Source organism: Manihot esculenta, chromosome 8 (assembly GCF_001659605.2).
Source record: "Manihot esculenta cultivar AM560-2 chromosome 8, M.esculenta_v8, whole genome shotgun sequence".
Classification (NCBI taxonomy): Eukaryota; Viridiplantae; Streptophyta; class Magnoliopsida; order Malpighiales; family Euphorbiaceae; genus Manihot; species Manihot esculenta.
In genome coordinates this window covers 32,051,566-32,074,555 of record NC_035168.2, presented here as the reverse complement: position 1 = coordinate 32,074,555, position 22,990 = coordinate 32,051,566, and the positions used below count along the sequence as shown (strand labels likewise).

Sequence of the window (22,990 nt, the reverse complement as noted above, 5' to 3'; positions counted from 1 at the left end):
AATATATATTAAAATATTTTAACTATTAAATTTTTTACTGCACAATAATTTTAAGTTGAAACAATCGTTATTTAGCAACTCAAATTTATAAAAATCTTATTAATTAATTTATTCATACTAAAAATATTTAATAATTAAAATTAATAAAAAATTAATTAATAAATTTTTTAAAACGCTATCAACCATTATTTTAAAATAGTAAATTAATAAATAAATTTTTTATAATATAAAAACTAAATAATAATTTTTTTAAAAATAAATTCATCTCTCACATTCGTTAATGGTGGTGCAGATTTCTTGGGGGTCCCTGCTGCTGTTGTGGGGTTGGTTTGTCAGAAATTCATGGAGAAGCATATGGTAAAGTTTGAGCAAGCAGAATCTCGAGAGGAGGTGTAATGTGATGGTAAGAAATTTTTTTTTTTTTTTTAATTAAAGAGTTCGAGTTAGAACTTTAAATATTATCCTTTAATAAATATGTCCAACGTGAATTGAATAAGTGAATTTCAGAAAAAAAAGTTTTAGCAAACATGACACTTGAAAAAAGGGAAAGCTAGCCAAGGCAATACCTTTGCGTGGGCTAGCCAGGCCCCTACAGTTGACACCGTATCCTGCGCTAAAGATTAGCTGACTCAAGTCACGACACGTCCTTTACTCTTTTGAAATCGACGTAGCACATGTTGCTTCCTCTATATATAGTCTTACCTGAACCAACGACCCCTACCAAGTTCAATCTCTACTTTGTTGCTTAGTGATGGACTATTTTTCTACTACAAACCCTAGCTCTTCTGGGTCTTCTTCAGTTCCAAATAAGGGCAAAGAGAAGAAGAAATGTGGCAAGAGAGGTAACAGTAATGGAGTGAAACTGTCGACTGATCCTCAAAGTGTTGCTGCCAGAGAAAGGAGGCATCGTATCAGCGATCGGTTCAAGATCTTGCAGAGTCTGGTTCCAGGTGGGAGTAAGATGGACACTGTATCCATGTTAGAGGAAGCCATTAACTATGTTAAGTTCTTGAAGACTCAGATACTTCTTCATCAAACTATAATGAATTTTATGGATGATGACCCTTATCTTTATCTTCCTGCTGGTTCCTTACCTCCTCAGCAACCTTCATACTTCGACGCCAACTTTGCTGATGGAGTACTCCAACCGCCAACTTCACTGTCGTTCCCTGACGGTTTCTTCCAGGGAGACGACGAGGTCCAGCATCGTGATCCTTTCGATAAAAACTAGACTTTTTCTTACTGTGTCTGTGGATGGATAGTGTTACAAGAACTATGTATTGGTAAGACAAGGTTGGCTGCACTTTTGTAATAGGGGGTTAAATGTATGAATATATAATTACAAAATTATAATTAATTAAAAAAAAAAAAAACTCTACTACTAGGCTTCCTTCTTCAATTATCACTTGATCATCACCTAGCTTGATTGCTTGTATGAAATCACGTTAGACCCTTTAGTTAAAATTATGGAGAGTGTTTAGTTTGGAAAAAATAAGTTCGTTAATGAAAAAAGTTAATAAACTATTCACGTAGTTTGCTAATAATATTGAAATTTTCATGAAGAAAAAAGTTCAAAAAATAGCTATGGGTTTTGTCAATAATTGGTGAAACGACAGGAGGTAGCCTCCTTCCCATCATAAAGGCAAATATTATGAACTCTGAATATGAAGGACAGGAGGTTTTTGAAAGGGCAGTGGCCAATTTTGAATATCCCCCAAAGGATTCAAATTTCCAAAGGGTGGTGGGCCGGTTTCGTTGATATTCCTTAAACTTGGCGTAAAAGCAAGCGGTGGAAATAAAATTCAGGGTTGGGCTTTGGGCCTCTCGCTTGTTCTGAACTTGCGATTCAAATGTGTGTGGTAAAAGTTGGTTTTAATAAAAAGGCGTAGCAAAAAAGAGAGGGCATGTTTCGATTGTTATTGACTGTCTGTAATCTAAAATAACTTTTCACTGTTGTCCAACTCATTCAACTGAGACTGTAAACTCGTATAGCTCAGCTGCAAAACGGTGTGTAAATGATCCCAGCTGGAAGCTGCAATTTTAACCGACAGAATACCAATTACATATGTTCCCTTCTCATAGTCATCACCCCTACATTTGGCTAATGCAATGGCTAAATTATAGTTATATATATTTAAACTGCAGTTATAAATTAGAGTTAATATTGAAAAATAAATATATTATATTTTCCTTTATTGCTATAGGATAGAATAACTGACTTATTTAGTTTTATATAATAAATAAATATTATAATTAGAATTATAATCTTATTAAATATAAAATAAATTATTTGTTGAAAATATATTACTGTTATATAATAAAAAATTAAATTTTCTTTATTGTTATTAAACTATTATATTAATAGTATTACGTTAATAATTTTATATTTAAGCTCAATGCTAAAATATTGCATATCATCCCGTAATTTTTTGATAGTACAGTCAAGATAACAATATATGTCACCTTAAAATTTGGTAGTATAAGGTATCCATTCTTTAACTCAATAGAGATAGATCTATTTTTATCTCTCTATTCCTATGGAAAAAGAGTTTTCTCTCAACTGAGAGTTTTTTTCTTTGAGGCTATTCTTGTGCAGGAGTAGCTTCTCCTCTCGACTCTCGTCCAAATGTGAGTTTTCTCTTTCCTACTTCAGATGAGGTTTGTAGAAAACTTTTTTGTTTTCTTATTTTTAGCGAGTGATGCTTTTTGAGAGGGAGAAATTTTTTTGCCTACTTTTAATATTTTCTTGTGGTTCTTTTGTTATGTCGTGTGTGTTTTTCATGCTTTCTAAATTTACACTTGAACAAGTTTGCATAGTGAAAAAGAGGTAGTGAGAGATCTATTTGGAGTCGTCCTCCCCCCTTCGCTTGCTGGTTTCTATTTCAGGAAACTTCTTCTATGCTTTGGAGACCTTCACACGATTGAGAAAAAGTTGCTTTTCTTTCTGAGGCGTTTGCCACTATCATCTTCCCTAGTCCGATTTGCTTGTGCTTTTATTTTTTCTTCGTCAATCCTCTCCATTATGGAAGCTTTCTCCTAAATCGGTTAGTGTGATATTTTCTTTGGATTTCAATTGATTGCTATAACATTTGGCTGTTGTTTTAGAAATAGCTCTACTCTACTTATCGCCAACGACAGCTATTCTTTGTAGTAGATTGATGAATTGGATATCCAGACCAATCTTTTTGAGTTTTGAAGATTTAGATTTTTTTTTATTAAGTTATAAAAATCTTAAATCGCGATTCTAATTTGGTTGAAAGGTTTTAGATCTTGTTTGTACTCAGTATGGCATTTTAATATAATTTTTTATCCTTATTTCTTTTTAAGTCAAAGAAGATAAAAAAAACAAAAAAAATAATTATAGACTTTGAAAAGGATAAATCAAAGCAATAGTGAAATCTCAAGTTAAAAGAAAAAAAAATCTTAAACACCGATTTTAATTGATTTGTTCAAACGCATATATGTTATAAGTGCTTGCAAATTTTTAGGCATATAAAATAAGATGCCCAAAATTATAGAATTTTTTTAGAAATCCATATTTTGAAATTGCAATTTTGAGACAGTATTAAAAGCATAATATTTACTTTTAAAAGCAACTTATTACTTTTCCAATTAAAATTTTAATAATTAATTTTAAAAATTAATTAAAAATAAAATTTTAAAAATTAATTATACCAAGGGCAAGTCTTGCAGTCGGTATAGGTGGCGGCAAGAAAATAAAATTTTAAAAATTAATTAAAATTTTATTTAGCTTAACTATTAAATATAATTATTGTTTAATAATTAATAATTGCTATTAATAATCGATAATTAATTGCAGTTGAAATATTTTAAATATTTAATAAATACAGTTAATTGATTAGCTATCTTTTTAAAGAGATTATTAAATATATAAATTAATTATTTTTAGACTTTATTAGCTATTAACCATATCAAAAGTGTAATTAAATCAAGTCCTCGTAAAAAAATTACATGTCACTGTTTTTTCTTTTAAATTACAATATTTAAAATAATTAATTTAATATATTACACCTCATTTTAAATTAATTTAGTTTAAAAAATTATTTTAATTTATTATACTTAAATTTGAATTTTACTTAATTAAACTAATTTCTCAAATATTTTTTAATCTAATTTAATTTATTCATTTATTGTTAATTTAATTTAAACTAACTCCATAAATTATTTTTATTGTGTTATAAAATAACACTAGCATCTTTAGATGATTTAGATTATGAATTCAATGCTATTATATTGCTCCAATCCCAGTTGTTTTCGATCATGAACTATTAGACCAGCATTTCACGAACGAACTTATTAGGGATTTGAGAACTTGCAGAAAATAAAATAAAATAAACGTAATTTATTATATTCAAATTATATTTTTTTCCCATCTCAGATATTTTGTCCGTGAGGTATGCCAATAGCGTGCAAAATACAAATGCTCACAACCTATTTGATGAAATTCCTGGACGAGTGCCTGTATGAACCTGTCAAGCTTGCTGTGCAGCTAAGAAGCTTCTATTTGAAACAAGACATCAAGAATCGTGAAACAATTCAGGTAATGTTCTCATCATCCCTTTTCTAGTGTTGATACTTTCTGTACTATTTACAAATTACACAACAAGAGAAAGAGAAAATTTGTAAAGGAAAATAAGAAGACAAAAAAGGAGAAGAGAGAAAGAAAGAAAGATTACAGCTACCCTCTTCCTTGCTTATACTGTGCCTATGAAGAACCGGAGGATGAACGAGAAGAAAAAGTTGAAGAAGAAGAAGATATGGGTGGTGAGTTATAACAAGTGCATTTCAGGTCATGAATGGCTCTTTTCCTCGTGATGTCGAGTTTTGTACAGAAGACACAATACCTTCCTCCAAAAAAATCTCCCTCTTCATCACTATCGTCAACATCTGTTATATCTTCTTCAAAAGTTTCCCCAGGTTCAATCCTCCAATCATCACTTGTATAGTATATCAATCCCAACATTGGAAGAAGCACCATAAGAATTTTATCTATACGCTTATCTAACCATTTATTTGTCTGCTTCAAGAACATGAACGGAGCAACAACAGCTCCTGCCCCAAGCCCAAAACCCAGTCCAGGGACTATGAACTGCCAATCAAATTCATATCTCGAGTTTTTTTGCCTTGTAGTCGGTGATGCACTGGTATTTGTACAATTTTCTGCCAAAGGAGGACCGCATAATCCTTTGTTACCCTCAAAGGAAGCTGCTGAAAATGATTGGAGTTGAGTGCTCGTAGGAATCCTTCCGACTAGCATGTTGAATGAAAGGTTCAGGACTGAAAGAAATGTTAGATCTGCAAGCTGCTGAGGAATTTCTCCAGTCAGTTTGTTATCTGAAAGGTCTAAAGATTCCAGATGTGAGATGCTGCCTAAAGTTGATGGGATTCGGCCAACAAGAGCATTATGCGACAAGTTAAGAACATAGAGTGCATTTAACTGCCCCAACCTTTCTGGTATTAGTCCTTCAAAATTGTTGTTAGAGACATCAATGGATGTGAAGACTGTTAGGATCTTCACCAAATTCATTTCAAGGCCTTTGCTGGTAACTGTTATCGAATCTTGATAATACAGTTGGCCAAGCCGCAGAACTTCGAATTTCAGGTGATCATGGGTTTCATTTCCACCTCCCATCATTGCTTTCCAACTAGATAGGATGATATTTGGTAGTCTACCACTAAGATTGTTGGAAGCTATGTCAACAATCTGAAGGTTGGTCCATTTGACATCTGTCCGTCTACATGATATGTTCCCATAAAAATTGTTATCTCGCAAAACAAGAACTCGCAAACTGGACATATTCCTCAGAAGACATGGGAAAGTATCATTGAATTTATTGCTTCCAAGGTCTAAAACCTCTAACGTGTTGCAATTGATCAAAGATTGTGGTACCTTCCCCTCCAATAGATTCCGACTCATATCTAGAGTTTTCAAATTGCAATTTGCCGGAAAATTGTCTTGAATGTTGCCACCGAAGTTGTTTTTCCTCAAATTCAAAACGCCAAGATTCTCACTCCTCTCAATTAGACAGGATGGGATTCTACCATTCAAGTCATTGCCGGACAAGTCAAGAACTTGAAGACTAGTAGCATTGCATATCGACTCTGGTATAACGCCTGTGAGGCTGTTGTTTGAAAGGGAGAAAAAAATAGCCACTGAGAGGTTAGTTCCAATGTTGTCTGGTATGCTAGAAGTGAAGTGATTGCTCGAGTAATCCACGTAAGTAATAGATGGTGGAAAACTTGGAATCCGCCCTTTGAGCCGGTTGTAATGCAGGTCCAGGACAACAAGATTGGGAGCTGAGTGAGGTTGTTCCAGATCATCCAAGAGATTATGTGAAAGATTCAGATAAAGGAGAGACCCATTCCCAACTTTCCAAATCCAATGAGGAACTGCCCCAGTTATTAGGTTGTCTGACAAGTCTAACAATGTTAATTTTGACTGGTTGCTCAGATTTGGAAACATACGCAACTTGCAAGAAGCCAGTTTTAATGTGCTGATCTGGGGAAAGGAACTTGAGGTCGAATTGCTAGCATTATCCACCGTCAAGTTATTGTATGAAAGATCTATCTTGGTGAGATTGCTAAGCTTCTGAATCCCATCTAGTTGTGTGGTGCCATTGAATTTGTTGGATGAAAGTAGGAGGACATTGAGTCTTTTGATATCAAATATTGAACTGGGAATGGAGCCTTCTAGTTTATTGCTACTCAAATCCAGGGTATCCAAAGAAGAAGATGACGCACCTGAGAACTCTGGAAGTTGACCCGTAAAATTGTTGAAGGAAAGCTGAATCTTCTGCAGCGATGGGATTGCGAACAGAGATGGAGGAATGCTCCCACTAATTGAATTAAACCTCAAGTCGATATAGAGAAGATTCCAAAGGCCTTCGAAGTGAGTGGACAGAATCTCACCAGACAATTGATTGTGAGAGAAGTCTATATACACGAGTTGCTTGGACCTGCTAAATGATGGGATTGGGCCACTGAACGAGTTAGATGAGAAGTCTAAATAGACTAGTTCAGTGAGCTTGGCCATTGACATTGGAATCAATCCATTGAATTTGCAAGCTGCAAGCTCTATTCTGGACAAATTCCCAAGTATGCCGATGGAATCCGGTAGGCTCCCTGAGAAATTTGTGTTGCTAAGCACCAAGGTCTTAAGAGAGGACTTCTGCAAATCATCTGGCAAGGATCCCCACAGCTCTGTGTTGTATGATAAGTCCAGAATCTCAAGTGTTGGTACCTGGAATACTTCTGGAGGAAACTTTCCTTGCAAACTGCAATCACTGAGGCGCAAGATCTTCAAATTGGAGAAATTTGCGAAGAATTCTGGAACTGGGGCAGATAAATTGTTGCCGTTCAAACGAATTACTGACAAAGATGGAAGCTTTACGAGAGAAGAATCAATAGGGCCTGAAAGAAAACAACTGGACAAGCTCAATACTTGCAGATTAGGCAGTGAAGACGATAAGGCTCTGCACCACTCATTCCCATGTGAGGATATATTTACACCATCAAGATGGAGTTCTATGAGCCTGTTGAGATTTAAAACTAGCATTGCGAGATTTGGATTCTCAAGCTTCAGTGAACGATGTCCCAAGTAATAAAGGCTAGAAGACAAATCCAGTGTGACCAACGTTGTCATGCGTGAAATCGCAACTGGAATTTGACCCACAAAACCAGCGTTGGACACATTTAGAGAAACCAAACTTGAAAGGTTGGCAAAACTCTGTGGTATACTTGTGTTGAAATTGTTGAAAGACAAATCTAGATTCTGGAGATATTGAAGGCTGAAGAGTGCATTTGAATTCTCAAGTCCGCCGAAAATTGATTCATTGCTCAAATTGAGGCCAATAACGCGACCCAGACCACCCAGATCACAGGTTACACCAGCCCACTCACAGCAATCTGCGTTGAAATTCCATCTTACCAGTTTTACAGACTTAGATTGATCGAAAGCGAGAGTGTTGTTTAGTTGGAGCAACAAGGATTGCTGATCATTCTGGCATACGCCAGAAACCAAGGCTACATGGACGCCAAAGACTAGTGTTAAAATTGGCAGCAGTAGAAACCTCATCAAGAATGAAACTTTCATTTGGAGAGAATTAGGAGACGCCCATGTAAATGAGAATGAAAGGGTTGATTAATTTGATCTTAGGGTTATAGAAATGAAAAATCACGAACATGACCCTTTTTCGTTTGTTGGGTTAAAGTGGTACCGGACCAGAATGCACCGGAGTTTGTCAAAGGACGGTGACGGAAAACGTGGGTGGAGTAGGAAAGAGGAAAGAGGAACGAGGAAGCAGCAAGAGATGGTCAGCAATGTTGGTGAAGCGTCGTGTAAATTTAAAATTAAGGGAATTCGCAAAATGTCAAGTTGATATTGTTTTTTTCTAAAATTAAAAATAAATAAAATAAAATAAAATAATTTAATTATCTTTATCAAAAAATTATTTAGACGCGTCGCTTTGTCGGGTTGTCTTTGTAGACTTTTGAGCTCTGGAAGCTAAGAAAATTCAAACCAATGACTTAGCCCCCTTCCTTTTTTTTTTTTAATGTTTTATTACAGGAGAGAGAAAGAGACGGGGGACGGGGGGGGACTGGTGATTCCATAGACGTGGATCATGCCATGAAGTCATGTATTTCGTTTAGGGATAAACGTTACTGGAAAAATAATAAATATTAAAAACTTATTGATGTCTTTCTTTAGAATTTGTTATATTAATATTAACTCATATAATAATTTAAATTTTATGTAGTAATTAAAAAATAAATTGTTTAAATTATAACGAAATGTCTTTTAATTTGATTAAATTATTTAATTATTTCAATATTAATAATTGTCTTTCTATTAAACCAGAACTAAAATATTAAATAATAAATATTTTAAAATTTTATAAATAGGATAAACGAATAAAATTAAGCCTTTGTTTGGATAAATTTTTAGGAAGGAAGAAAAATTGTTAGGATAAATTTTTAGGAAGGAAAAAAATAAAGCTTGAAAAATAAAAAAGTAAAATAAAGGTGTGAAAAAGTTATTTTCCTCTCATCCTTTGATTGTTAAGAAGGAAAATAAGAGGATAAAGTAATTATTTAAATAATAAAATAATTATTTTATTTTGTATAATTATAATAAAAATAAATAACTATAAAGATAAAAAATAATTGCATTCATTTTTCACCCACAATTTCTTCAAATTGAAGAAACGGTGGATAGTAATGTTAATTTATTATTTTTCACTTTTATTTAGTTTCTCTCCTATTTTTCTTCAATTCAAATAAAATAAGAGGAAAAATATTTTATTTTTTTAAAATTTTTATTCTTCTCTAATTTTCCTCTAATTAAATATAAATAAAAAATTATTAATATTTTTTAATTCTCTCAAAATAATAGATAAAAATAGAGAAATAAAAGTCTTATGCTGGGCCCCGAAACTTATAAATGAAACTATTGGGATTGGTGACAGATAGAGTCCAACAACATTAAATTTTAAGGCCAATAACCAATAAATGAATAGTAGATTAGTCAAAAGTTCCTTCTCTCTCATTTTTGGAGAGAGATTTTCTCTTGTTTCTGTCAAGCTTCTAGGGCTTCGTCTCTAGTTTTCTGCCAGATTTTTAGCGGCTTTCCTTTTTTCTCTTTTTAATTTTTCTTAGAAAATTTTGTTGATTTTGAGAGAGCTTTCTATAGAATTATTTTTTCGTTTGTTCTATATTGGTGTATATCAAAGGACATTGTTACCTTTCTGAGATAATTTTGATTCTATAAATCTCGAGTAAGAGAAAATGGATAAATTATGAATGTATGATGAACAAAATCATAATTATAAAATATTTTAATAAAACATATGATCATATAAATATATCATAATACAAACAATTCACATTAAGATGAATATATTAAGATTGATTTGTTATAAGTAACTCTCCATATTTCTAATAGTGTCCGGTCCACAATGGATACTTCTTAAAACTTTCTCTTAAACATAATATATTCATAATGTTAAGAGAGTAAAATAGATATCCTAATTTTTCTCTTACATAATGGTAGAGGCGTAGAATAGGTCTTAATTTGGACTTTCATATTTGTCATACATAATATAACTATCTACAATAATAATTAATTATACAATGTATCATATTCGTGAATTCTAATGCAATCTAATCATATACACATGATATTCGTGATGCATGATCATGCTTAAAATGTTCAATTTCTTTAAAATAATTATTTAGTTTAGTTCTACTCACCTCTAACTGACTTAAATCTAGCTCTGAAGCAGTTGTCTTATTGCTGGCCTCTACGGTTTCCTAAGTCTGACCCTACACAAATGAACTTAAATGAGAAATCAAATATAACTTTTACAACTCTTAAAACTACTTCAAAAATCCCTAAAAGTATATAAGAAAGTATGTAGAAAATGAGTTGAAAATGGCTGAAAAGGAAACTTTCGGCGATAGGTTCGGCAATCTAAAGTTCCCTTATAGATATGAAAGTCAAATTTTTGGAGGCAGGTTAGGCGGCCAGAAGGGCAGCCTTCATAGGTAGGTTCTGCGGGTGAGCTTAGGTTCTTTAGCAATGCAGAACCCAATTCTGCTTCAGCCAACAACTGTTAAAATGCACCAAAACTTACATGCAACAGCTTAAAAATCATATATTTACAACTCAGAACATAAAGAATCACTTAGAACTAACTTAAGTTTCAACATGCTCATCAAAATTAGAAATTATCTACTATCTCAAATCTAAAAACTTAAACCCCAGTACTTTGCATACATTATCAAACTATTGAAACAAAAATAACTTCTATTTTCTTTACAAAAATTATAGGATCAAAGAGAGGCAAGGATTTACTTACCTCCTTGAGACAAATCAACAACCGTAGCAAGGAGTTTGGAGAGAAGAGAGATGTTTGAACACTTTTGACTGTAAGCTCTTAACCTAAAACCTTGATCTTCAAAATCGAGAGGAAGAATTGTGAATTCTTTGAAGAGAAAATGAAGGAATAACTCAAAAGCATTAAGGAGGGTGCTTGGACTCACATCTGCCCGAAAATAAAAAAAAGATTTCTCTATTTTCGAGCTGGAGCCCTTTTATGGGTGGCTGGAGAAGCCACCTTTGGCGATCGAACCTTAGAAATTTTCTAACGTATTTTTTTAACACATTCTATAAAAATCCATTTTACCCTTTTAAAGTTTTGTTTCTAAGATTTAGCATTTCAATGGAGATTTTGTCAGAAAGTTGGAATTTTGACATCGAAGTTTAGCCATGTATTACATTCTTTCATCCTGAAAAATATTCGTCCTTGAATGTTTAACCATACATGTAAACACATAGCATACACATCAAGAAAACACATAAAAATATTTAACAACTTACTTCAATAGAGATGAGGGTACTGCCTAAGTATCGATTCTCTAGTCTTCCAGTTACACTATTCCATATTGTGCTGATTCAATAAAATTTTCACTATCGCAATTTTCTTGTTTCTCAACTTTTTGATCTGTGTGTCTACGATCCGTACTGGCTGCTCAACATAGGTGAGATCTTCTAGGATCTCTACATTAGGCTTACTAAGAACCTTGTCCGGTTTTGACACGAATTTTCATAATATAAAAATATGGAAAATATAATGGATTCTCTCCATGGGAATAGGTAAATCTAACTTGTAAGATACATTTTCAATCTTTTGCAAAATTTTGAAGGGTCCGATGTACTTCGGAGCTAGTTTATCTTTCTTTCTAAAACAAATCACCCCTTTCATAGGAGACACCTTAAGTAATATCATATCTCCCTTCTGAAAAATGACTTGCTTCCTATCGGTGTTTGCATATCTCTTCTACCTTTTAACAGTTGTTCTGATTCTTTCTCTGATGATGGGCACCACCCTATTGGCGATCTCTACTAATTCTGACCCTGCTAAAGCCTTTTCTCCTACTTCTTCTCAATAGACAAGTGACCTGCACTTCCTCCTATATAAATTTTAAGGAGCCATCCCAATACTAACATGGTAAGTGTTATAATAAGAAAACTCCACCAATGATAGATGTTGCCTCAAAAAACCACCAAAGTTTAGCACACACATACTTAAGATGTCTTTTATAGTTTGGATAGTCCTTTCTGACTGTTTATCAGTCTGTGGATGAAAAGTAGTATAAAATCTAATGTTGTACCCACAACATTCTGTAGACTTCTCCAAAACCTAAAGATAAATTGGAGTATCCTACCTGATACTATAGAAATTGGAGCTCCATGCAACCTGATGATTTCTTCCACGTAGATTTGTGCCAATTTTTCCATAGAGTAACCACACCTGACAGAGATAAAGTAAGCAAATTTGATCAATCTATCCACTATTACCCATATAGAGTTGTGTCTATTGGATATCACTGGTAACTCCACTACAACATCCATTGCCTTGTTTTCCCATTTCCTTTTGGAATCAGTAGTAGGTTGAACATTTCAGCTGGCTTCTGATATTTCAACTTTACCCTCTGATACACCTCACAAGCAGATACAAACTAAGTCACTTTTGTTTTCATAGAACACCACCAATACACTTTTTTCGAATCTTGATACATCTTGGTGGCTCTAGGAGGATACTGCACTTAGTATTATGAGCCTCTCTAATAATGTATCCTTTCAAACCTATGTCATCTAGTATAAATAATTTGTTTCAATAATGAAGAATCCCTCTATTATTGAATCTGAAATCACTATTCTTACCTTACTAAACTGTTCCTGCTATTTTCACCAACTCTGGGTCCTTATACTGTTTCTGTGCCACTTGTTCAAGAAATATAAGTACCATTTTTATCTATGCCACCAAAGCACCTGTACTAGAAAACTTTAGCTGTAAGCTTTCATTAACAAGCTTGTACAACTCTTTCACCATTGGTCTTTTTTTGACTGAGATATGGGATAAATTGCCAAGTAATTTTTGGCTAAGTGCATCTGCCACTACATTTGTTTACCGGGATGATACTGGATTTTGTAATCATAATTACTAAGCAGTTCTATCATCTCTTCTGCCTCAAGTTCAACTCTCTCTGACTCAAGATTTATTGTAAATATTTATAATCTGTAAAGATCTCACATTTTCACCCTATACAAGTAGTGCCTTCACTTCTTGAGTGTAAAGATCACAACTGCCACCTCTAGATCATGTGTAGGATAATTTAACTCGTGCTTCTTTAATTGTTTGGAAGTACAAGCTATTACCCTATCATTCTTGTAACAACCCGGAAATCGGACCGCTACTGGCGCTAGAATTCAGATCGGCTTAAGGCCGCCGGGATCCGTAGCAAGCCTAACATACCTCTTATCACCTGGTCCAATCCCATACATGATCAAAACATTAACATAAAAACTTTAACATTTGATGTATATACCGAGCTTGACCTGTATGCTACATAACCGTAAACATAAAAACCCCATGCTAGAGTCCTCATCAATGCTCTAGCTGGGTCAACATTACATACATCAAGCTGGGATCACATCCGATGAACCAAAACCTAACCTGTGCATGCATCAAAACCATAAGCATAAAACCTCCACTAGAGTCCTCATCAAATACTCTAGCGTGGGAAACATCACATGCCACAAGTTTGGTTCACACACAACTCAACACTAAAAAACATTACATACATCATGTACTAAAAAGGGACTAACCAAGCCTTAGGGCCAAGCATAATACTAATCCATAAACATAACTCTACTACATCACATTATCTTACAATACATTATATCAATTTACATTACACGTCCACACTAAAACACTAATCTATTACATAAGCATGACATTACCCTTGACGTCTTCCTGAACTACCTCTGACCTGCAAACCTGGGGGTTAGGGGAAAGGGGTGAGCTAAAAAGCCCAGTAAGCAGAACAGTAAAACAATTTATAAAGATATGCCATCATGAAATGCATCACATTACAAGTAAATCACCTTAAGATGATATTGTCACCAATAGCCCTCTACATATCCAATAAATGTCCGGCTCTCGACGGAGCTCCTCAGGTCCTTCTCAGGTCCTCCTCAGGTCTTCCTCTTAACATAACATATCCAATATGCCAGGGGCGATTAGGCCACACCTGGTCCTTCTCTTACTCTGTGCCAGGGGCGATTAGGCCACACCTGGTCTTTTCATCTCATATCATATCGTATCATAATGAGGGCTAGAGGATCATCCAATATCTATCCACATCGTCATCATCAAATTATGCAATGCAACATATTCGTGAATTCTAATGCAAACAACCTATTATATATCATGGTATTCATGATGCATGAACATGCTTAAAGCATTCGATTTCTTCAATATAAAAAGAGTTATGATCTACTCACCTCTGACAGTCGCTGGACTGACTCTGCAACAGCTAACACTGCTGGCCTCCTTGATCCCTTGGGTCCGATCCTACACAGGTGGACTCGAATGAGGTGCCAAACACACTCTAAACAACTCCCCAAAAACCCCATCAAATATCCTCAAAACATGCATAGAAAACAACCACGAAAGGGCTGGACAGGGCACTTTCGGCGGCACCTTCGGGGGCCGAATGTCCCTTCCAAAGCCGAAAGCCATGCAGGTTCGGGGGCACTTTCGGCGACCGAAAGTCCTTCCAGAGCAAAAAGTCTGGCACCTTCGGCGGCAGGTTCGGCGGCCAAAGCCTCTCACAGATCTGAAAGTCCTAGCCTTCGAGGGCACGTTAGGCGGCCAAAGCTGCCTTCTATGCAGGTTTCGGCGGTCGAATATACCTTCGGCGGCCGAACCTGGTCCCCTCTGAACAGCAGGTCCGAATCTGCCACAAGCAAAACCAACCTCCAAACCACCCAAAACCTCACATGCTCTCTCCCAAACATGCAAACACACTCCCACATGCATATAGGGGCATAAACTAACTTAAACCCCAACACAAACATCTCATAAACACATATAGGGCATAAAACCCACATAAACCTTAGCATGCATATCTACCCATATTCAAGCATTAAAATTCCTTAAAACTTAAAACTTTATGAAACATAAAGAAAAATAAGGATCTACACTTACCTCTTGAAGATCGAGGGTTGGTACGATCCTAACTTGAAGATATGGAGAATCCAAGCTCCAAAGATCTCCAAGCTCCAAAACTTTGATCTAAGCTTTAAAACTCTTCAAAACAATCATAAAACTTATAAAAACCTTGGAAGATTGAAGAAAAGACATGAAATCAACCAAAGGAGGCATGAACTCACCTATGATCGAAATGGAGAGAGAAAACTCGCCCATTTTCGATCTGGGGGCCTTTTATAGGTGGCTGAGCAGAACACCTTCGGAAGCCAAACATGCTCCCGAAACACCCCCATGTTCGGCGGCCGAACTTGAGGTTCGGCGGCCGAACCTGGTTTCTTCCCTCAAAGCCTTCGAAGGCCTAAAGCACTTCCGAAACCGCCCCATGTTCGGCTGCCGAAATTGAGGTTCGGCGGCCGAACCTGGGTCCTTCCTCCTTAGCCTATTCTTTTCAAAACTTCATTTCTTTTCCATTTAAAATCATAAAAACATGAAAATCATTTTGAAAAAAATATTTTACCCCTCTAGAAGACTCTGACATCTTCAGAATTCCAGATTTCAACGGAGATTCCACCGGAAGGTAGGGATTCCGATGCTGGAATCTAGCCGGGTATTACAATTCTGCATCAACACACAACCTAGTCCCACTCGGGATACATCATAGAATATTGTGAAATTCTCATTACTTGTAGGTAGAGCTAACACTGCTACTAATATCAATCTTCTCTTTAACTCTTGAAAACTCTCTTCACACTGATTTGACCAGACAAAGTTCTAATTCTTCTGGGTCAAACTGTTCATGAGAGCAGCAATTTTGGAAAAATCCTAAACGAATCTCCTATAGTAACTTGCCAAACCCAAAAAGCTTTTGATCTCTATTATTGTAGTGGGTCTGGACTAATTAGCTACTACTTCTACTTTGTTAGGGTCTATCTCAATTCTATTTTTTGATACTAGAAATCAAATTTAGAGAATTTGGAATACAACCCATGTTCTCTCAAGATCTACAATACTATCATCAGATGATGAGCATGCTCCTCTGCATTTCTGGAATACACTAAGATATCGTCAATAAAGATAATAATAAAGTAATCTAAAAAGTGTCTGAAAACTCTATTTATGAGATCCATGAATGCTGCAGGGGCATTGGTTAGCTCGAACGGTATTACTGAAAACTTATAATGCTCATACCTGGTCCTGAAAGCTGTCTTAGGCATATCTTCTTCTTTGATTCTCAACTGATGATACTCGAATATCAAATCTATCTTGGAGAAATGGAGAAACAACCGGCTCCTACTCACTAGTCGAATAGATCATCAATTATGGGTAAAGGATAGTTATTCTTAGTAGTGACTTTGTTCAACCGTCTATAGTTAATACAAAATCTTAGGGATCCATCATTCTTTTTCACAAACAACATTGTAGCACTCCAAGTTGAGGTACTAGGTCGGATGAAACCCTTATCTACCAACTCTTACAATTGTCGCTTTAACTCTTTCAAATCGGCAGGTGCCATCATATAGGAAGGAATAGAGATGGGTCTAGTTCCTGGAACACTTTAATTTCAAACTCTATTTTCCTATTAGGTGATAAACCTCTAGGCATATCTGAGAAAACATTGAGAAACTCTCTAACCATAAGCACAGAAACTGGTTCTTTGACCTAAACGTTAAACTGTCTAACATAAGCAAAAAACCCCTGACAATCCCTCCTAAACAACCTATGCATATCTGACTTATCTACTCGAAAGACAACCTCTGATCCATCTTGTTCTTTAAACCTAACTACCTTGTCTCTACAGTCCAAGGTAGCATCATGAGTAGAGAGCAAATCCATCCCTAGAATGACATCAAAACCAGTGAAATCTGGAACCACAAGGTCGGCTGGAAGGCGCTTTTTCTCAACTATAATTGGATTGAACCAATAGATTGACTCTTTCACAGATGATTCACACTTGGGTCCACTGACTTAAAGATGACACTTTAGCCTAGAAACTATCAAACCAAAACTGCCTACAGCCCTCAGAGAAACAAAAGAATGAAAGTCACTAGGGTCTATAAGAGCATACACATTAGAACATCTAATAGTGAGTTTACCTGACACCATTGTGTTTGATTTGTTGGCTTCCTGCTATGTCATGTTGAAGATCCATGCTAGTGCGAAAGAACCTTCTCCTTGGGAACCTATTAAAGAAGAGGCCATCCATCTTCCTCTACCTAGCCCTCTGCCCTAAGATGTGGCTACTCTGTCAGAAACTATTTGCTGGGACTGTGCCGTCATGGCTACATTAGGGCACTCACTGTTAAGAAATCCAAAGATTTCTGCAACCCAAAACACACAGTGAAAAATAAAAATCTCTAGTTTCCTTCACATGATCCGAATGTTTCATTTATTTCGAAAGGAATGATAAGAAACTAACCTGTTAGACTTGACGAAAAGATACAATTTCAGACTGATGGTGCTGCTTCTGAAATGAACATCCTCAATGGTATCCATACGAACGTCTTTTATCCTTCTAGAGTGCTAGATCTCTCAATGGATGGATAAGCTATGTGCTTCCTAATTTGCAACTTAGAAAAACGATTTTTCCAAAACCTTACTCCCACAATTCATAGAAGAAGTTTTATTCGTTTCTCAATCTTTTTGTTTTCCCACATCACTTTTCGTAAAAGAGTTGTGTTCATAACCAACTATCACAATCTCGCAGATACTCAAATATCTTATGTGATAGTTTATTTTGAAAAGAAAAACTGAAAAATCTTATATCTATAATAGTTACAGATAAACTGCATATCTTTTAAATATTATTATCTTATAATAATAAATAATCCATATTAATAATAATATCTGTAACGACCCGGAAACCGGTACCACTCAGTAACGGTCCGAACCATCACTGGCACTAGGATCCAGATCGGCTTAAGGCCGCCGGGACCCGTAGCAAGCCGACTATACTCTCTGTGTACCTGATAAATCCCATACATGATACAAAGATACTCAACAATCCTGTAAAACTTTGTAGGCTTAACATCTGAAATGGCTCTCAGGGCCTATACCAGGGACTACTATCTGCTGTGGATCAAGGGATTAAAACCCTTTTACTCTGTAACACAATCCACTGGTATCACATCAAAGCCATACATTAAGCCTAACTCACACATTTCTCATCAAGAAACGTAAAACAGGATTCATGTACAAGGGATTAATCATACTTCACACTATAGCAAGGATACTAGGAAAAGCACAAGTCTATCCAGTATACGACAGTACATATCTATACACATTACATTACCACTAATCTTTGAGTTACATCATGTCCACTACTTTATTACAACCATACATTCATGCATATCTTCCCTCTGTACTCTTGCTGACTTTAACTTCCCATAGCTATCTCAGTGTAACGACCCGGAAACCGGACCGCTACCGGCGCTAGGATTCAGGTCGGCTTAAGGCCGCCGGAACCCGTAGCAAGCCAAACATACATCCTGTGAACCTGTTCAATCCCATACATGAACCAAAACATACATAAAAATTAAAACTTTTCTTTCATTCAAACATTTCTTTACCCAGCCTAGCCTGTGCATGCATAACCATAACATAAACCCCTCATTGGAGTTCTCAACAAATACTCCAATGGGGTACATAAAATATATCAGGCTTGGGTTACATAAACATCATAAAACATTTATCTCATGTATTTAAGGGATTACAACAGACTCTAGTCAAGCACACTATAAAACTTACATTACATTACATAACATACATTTACATTACAACCAAACCATGTCCACTTCTATGCTATTACAGAGACTTCTCTTACTCTTCTGACTTCTCTATCTACACGGTACCTGCAAGACTGGGGTTAGGGGAGAGGGGTGAGCTAAAAAGCCCAGTGAGTAAAAAGTAAAAACATGATATTAATTCCTCCCTTTTTAGGTATTTTATTCTTCATTTTATTATTATTATTATTTGCTTTAATTCCACACTTTTTAGGTATATTATTATTCATTTTATTAATAGCATTAAATAACATAACTTTTACTTTACATGCTTTCATGAAATGCAACACATCACATTTAATCACATCAAGGATGGTATTGTCACCATTAGTCCTCACATTTCCAAGTGCCAGGGGCGTAGAATGGGCCTCGCTGGTCTTTCTCTTACATAACATACATAACATAACAATCCAAAGTGCCAGGGGCGTAGAATGGGCCTCGCTGGTCTTTCTCTTACATAGTGCCAGGGGCGTAGAATGGGCCTCACTGGTCTTCCATAACATATCATCATAACATAACATTAGAGGACTATGGATCACCCAATAACCATCCACATCAACATCAAATTATGCAATGCAACATATTCGTGAATTTCTAATGCAAACATCCTGAAACATCGCATGGCATTAATGATGCATGAGTATGCTATCAGATTTATTCATTTGTTCACTTATTCATTACTTAAAAACTTAGGGAAATAATCCCACTCACCTGGTGACCGAAGCTTTAACGACGGACTCTGAAAGACTATCTCACAACCGGGGGTCTCGGGTCCTCGGGTCCGAACCTACACAGGTGGACTCGAATGAGGCACCAAACAACAAGAACATAACTCTAAACATACCCCCAAAAACCTCCTAAAAAACACCTCAACACATCCCTAGAAAACATGCAAGAAAAGGCTGGGAAGGGCACTTTCGGCGGCACCTTCGGCGGCCGGAAGTCCCTCCAGAGCCGAAAGTCAGGCAGGTTCGGCGGCACCTTCGGCGGCCGAAACTTCCAGACAGAGACGAAACTCATGCATGTTCGGCGGCACCTCAATACCATTCTCTGACACTACATGCCCCAAGAACGAAATGCTCCTCAGCCAGAACTCACATTTAGAGAACTTGGTATACAAGCCATGCTCCCTCAAAGTCTGCAAGACCAACCGCAGATGATGGGCATGCTCTTCTGCATTCCTGGAATACACTAAGATATCATCTATGAAGACAATAACGAAGTGATCCAGGTATTGGCTAAATACTCTGTTCATGAGATCCATGAATGCTGCAGGGGCGTTTGTTAACCCGAACGGCATCACTAGGAACTCATAGTGCCCATATCTGGTTCTGAAAGCTGTCTTTGGCACGTCTTCATCTCTGATACCTATCTCAGAACCTGCAAAACTGGGGTTAAGGGAGTGGGATGAGCTACTACAGCCCAGTGAGGAGGAACAATAAAAACAGTTCATTCATTACATGCTTTCATGAAATGCATCACATCACAAACATATCATCTCAAGGATGAACTTGTCACCAATAGCCCTCAACTACATGTGATAATCTGACCAACTGTGCCAGGGAGACGATGTCATCACCTGGTCTACTCTTATCTCTGCTCTGATATCATAACATGACCAACTGTGCCAAGGAGACGAGGTCTCACCTGGTCTACACTTAACTCTGATTTGACAGCCCAGCTGTCTCACTCATAGTACCAGGAGCGACCTGGACTATCCAGGGGCGACCTGGTATGGCTATCTCATGCCATAAATCTGTATCTGCTCTCTGTTAAGGGCTAAGGATCATCCAACATTCATCCACATAAACAACAACGTATATGCAATGCATCATCGTCGTGAAGTCTAATGCAATACAACCTAATACATAACATGGCAGTTTATGATGCATGGATCATGCTAGAATCGTGTCATTTCTCAAGAGAAAATATGTAGTTTAGTTCCACTCACCTCTAGCCAATGCTGGCTAACTCTGGGCCAACTCTAACTCTGGAGCCTCCTCGGTTCCTCGGTCCAATCCTACACAGATGGACGTAAATGAGGTACCAAACATACTCTAACATAACTATGAACATCTCTCCAAAAACCCTCTAAAACATCACAAAACATGCATGCAAAACAAGCAAAGGAAGGCTGGACAGGGCACCTTCGGCAGCACCTTCGGCGGCCGAATGTCTCCTCCAGAGACGAAAGTCAGGCATGTTCGGCGGCCTAACTTGGACTTTCGGGGGCCGAACCTGAGTTTAGCCAGAACTCAGTTTCGTGCACAAGGACGCCTGCCAGTCCCTCCATCACCTGTTCAGACCTCAACACATGCATTTAACCCTTCTAAAACATGCATAAACACTTCAACAAGCCTAAGGGAGCTTCAAATAACTTTAAACTCCAACAACAAGCTCACAAGACACACATCAAACATAAAGGATTCATAAACCCTATGATGCACATCTCATGCAAACTCATGCCTAGCTCCCTTTTCCCTTTACAAAACTCATAAAAACATCATAAGAACCATGGATCAACACTTACCTCTTGAAGAACAAAGGCTGAGATGATCCAAACTCAAAGATATGGAGAAACCAAGCTTCAAAAGCTTCAAACTCCAAAACCTTGTTTCAAGCTCACAACTCTTCAAAACAAGGGTAAAACTCATTAAAACCGTGAAAGATTTGAAGAAAAACCGTGAAAAGACTTTAAGGAGATCAAGACCTCACCTAGGTCAGAAGGAGAGAAGAAACCTCCTCCTTTTTCTGCCACTCGGTGCCCTTATAGATGAGCAACCGCCTCAGGTTCGGCTGCCGAATCGCATGCAAAACTATGCAACCTTCGGCGGCCGAACTTAACCTTCGGGGGCCGAAACTAGGGAACTTTAGGCGGCCGAACTTAACCTTAGGGGGCCGAACATGGCAAAATGCCTCCTTGGCCATATCTCTTCAAAACTCAATCCTTTTCTACGCTAAACCTTTAAAACACTTGAACATATGTTAGAAAACTTTCTCTTACCCTTCCAGAGACCTCTGACATCCTCGAACTCCCCCGGACGGTAGGAATTCCGATGTCTGAATCTAGCCGGGTATTACATTCTTCCCTCCTTTAAAAACATTCGTCCTCGAATGTTAAAACAACAACAATAAACATACAGGGAAACAAAAAGAAAGCCTAACATCGTTCTCTACCAAGAGACACAGATACCCCTGGAGTAAAACTCCCGGGTTGGCTATACTGTCTGACTTTGCTGACCCTTCACTGCTTAAGCTGTGTCTACACTAATTGGTTACCACGTACACAATCGACTTGACTCTTTCATATGACTACTAACTTTCCTTTTCTTTGCCTTTTCTCAGCTTATTCACACTCCTCTGGTTATACTACCCTTTACTTCTCTTTCCTTATCACTTCTGTCAGTACACAACAACTGACTTGAATCTTTCATCTGACTACGGATCTTCCTTTCTCTTTGATGCTTCTCGGCTTTATAACTCTACGGAAATGCTAGATGACTTGACACATCACAATGAAACCGACATGCCCTGAAATTGCACTCAGCTTACAGAACTTGACCTCTATGCCATGTTCTCTGAAAATCTACAACATTTCGTAGATAACGGGCATGCTTCTCTGTTTCTCTAAACTATTCTACGATTTTGCTGCGCACTCTGATCCTTGCCCACTTTTCTTCTTCTTTACTATACTGGCTTCTTCTCTTTTGATCCCTTTTTAACTACACTGGACTATTTCTAGCTCTCTAGCTATCTGTTTCTATAGGATAAACTGATAAGCGACATCTGACTGAGGGCAGCTAAGCCTTACCCAGTAAATCCTGTCTTGTATACTCAGAGTCGCTGAGCAGTTTTACCCCTTCCCTCTGGTTTAAACTCTTCATTACAATCACAATCTCATCTCTACGCAACTGTTAACTGACTTTTCTCTAACTTTCGACAGATAGTTCCCAACTCTCGGATCGATTATAGAAAACAACCGGCTTCTACTAGCTACCTAACCGTGGTAGTGAGTTTGTGCAACTATTCATAGTTGTGATAAAATCTCAAGGTTTCATCTTCCGTTTCTCACAACGATACTGGAACATTCCAGGGTGTGTGGTACTAAGTCGGATAGAAGCCTTTACTACCAAG

At 36.9% G+C, this 22,990-nt stretch overlaps 2 protein-coding genes across 2 annotated transcripts; one reads left to right on the top strand and one right to left on the bottom strand.

Annotated features, from left to right (window-relative positions):
* Positions 1-736: 736 nt before the first annotated feature.
* Positions 737-1,399, top strand: LOC110619949 (transcription factor bHLH140). Its single transcript, XM_021763469.2, has one exon. It carries the CDS (start codon positions 752-754, stop codon positions 1,229-1,231), a length of 480 nt encoding a protein of 159 aa, XP_021619161.1. The 5' UTR covers positions 737-751; the 3' UTR covers positions 1,232-1,399.
* A 3,146-nt stretch (positions 1,400-4,545) lies between these two features.
* LOC110620869 (receptor-like protein 35) lies at positions 4,546-8,390 on the bottom strand. Its single transcript, XM_021764805.2, has one exon. The coding sequence runs from the start codon at positions 8,111-8,113 to the stop codon at positions 4,727-4,729; it is 3,387 nt and encodes a 1,128-aa protein (XP_021620497.1). The 5' UTR covers positions 8,114-8,390; the 3' UTR covers positions 4,546-4,726.
* Between the last annotated feature and the right edge of the window lie 14,600 nt (positions 8,391-22,990).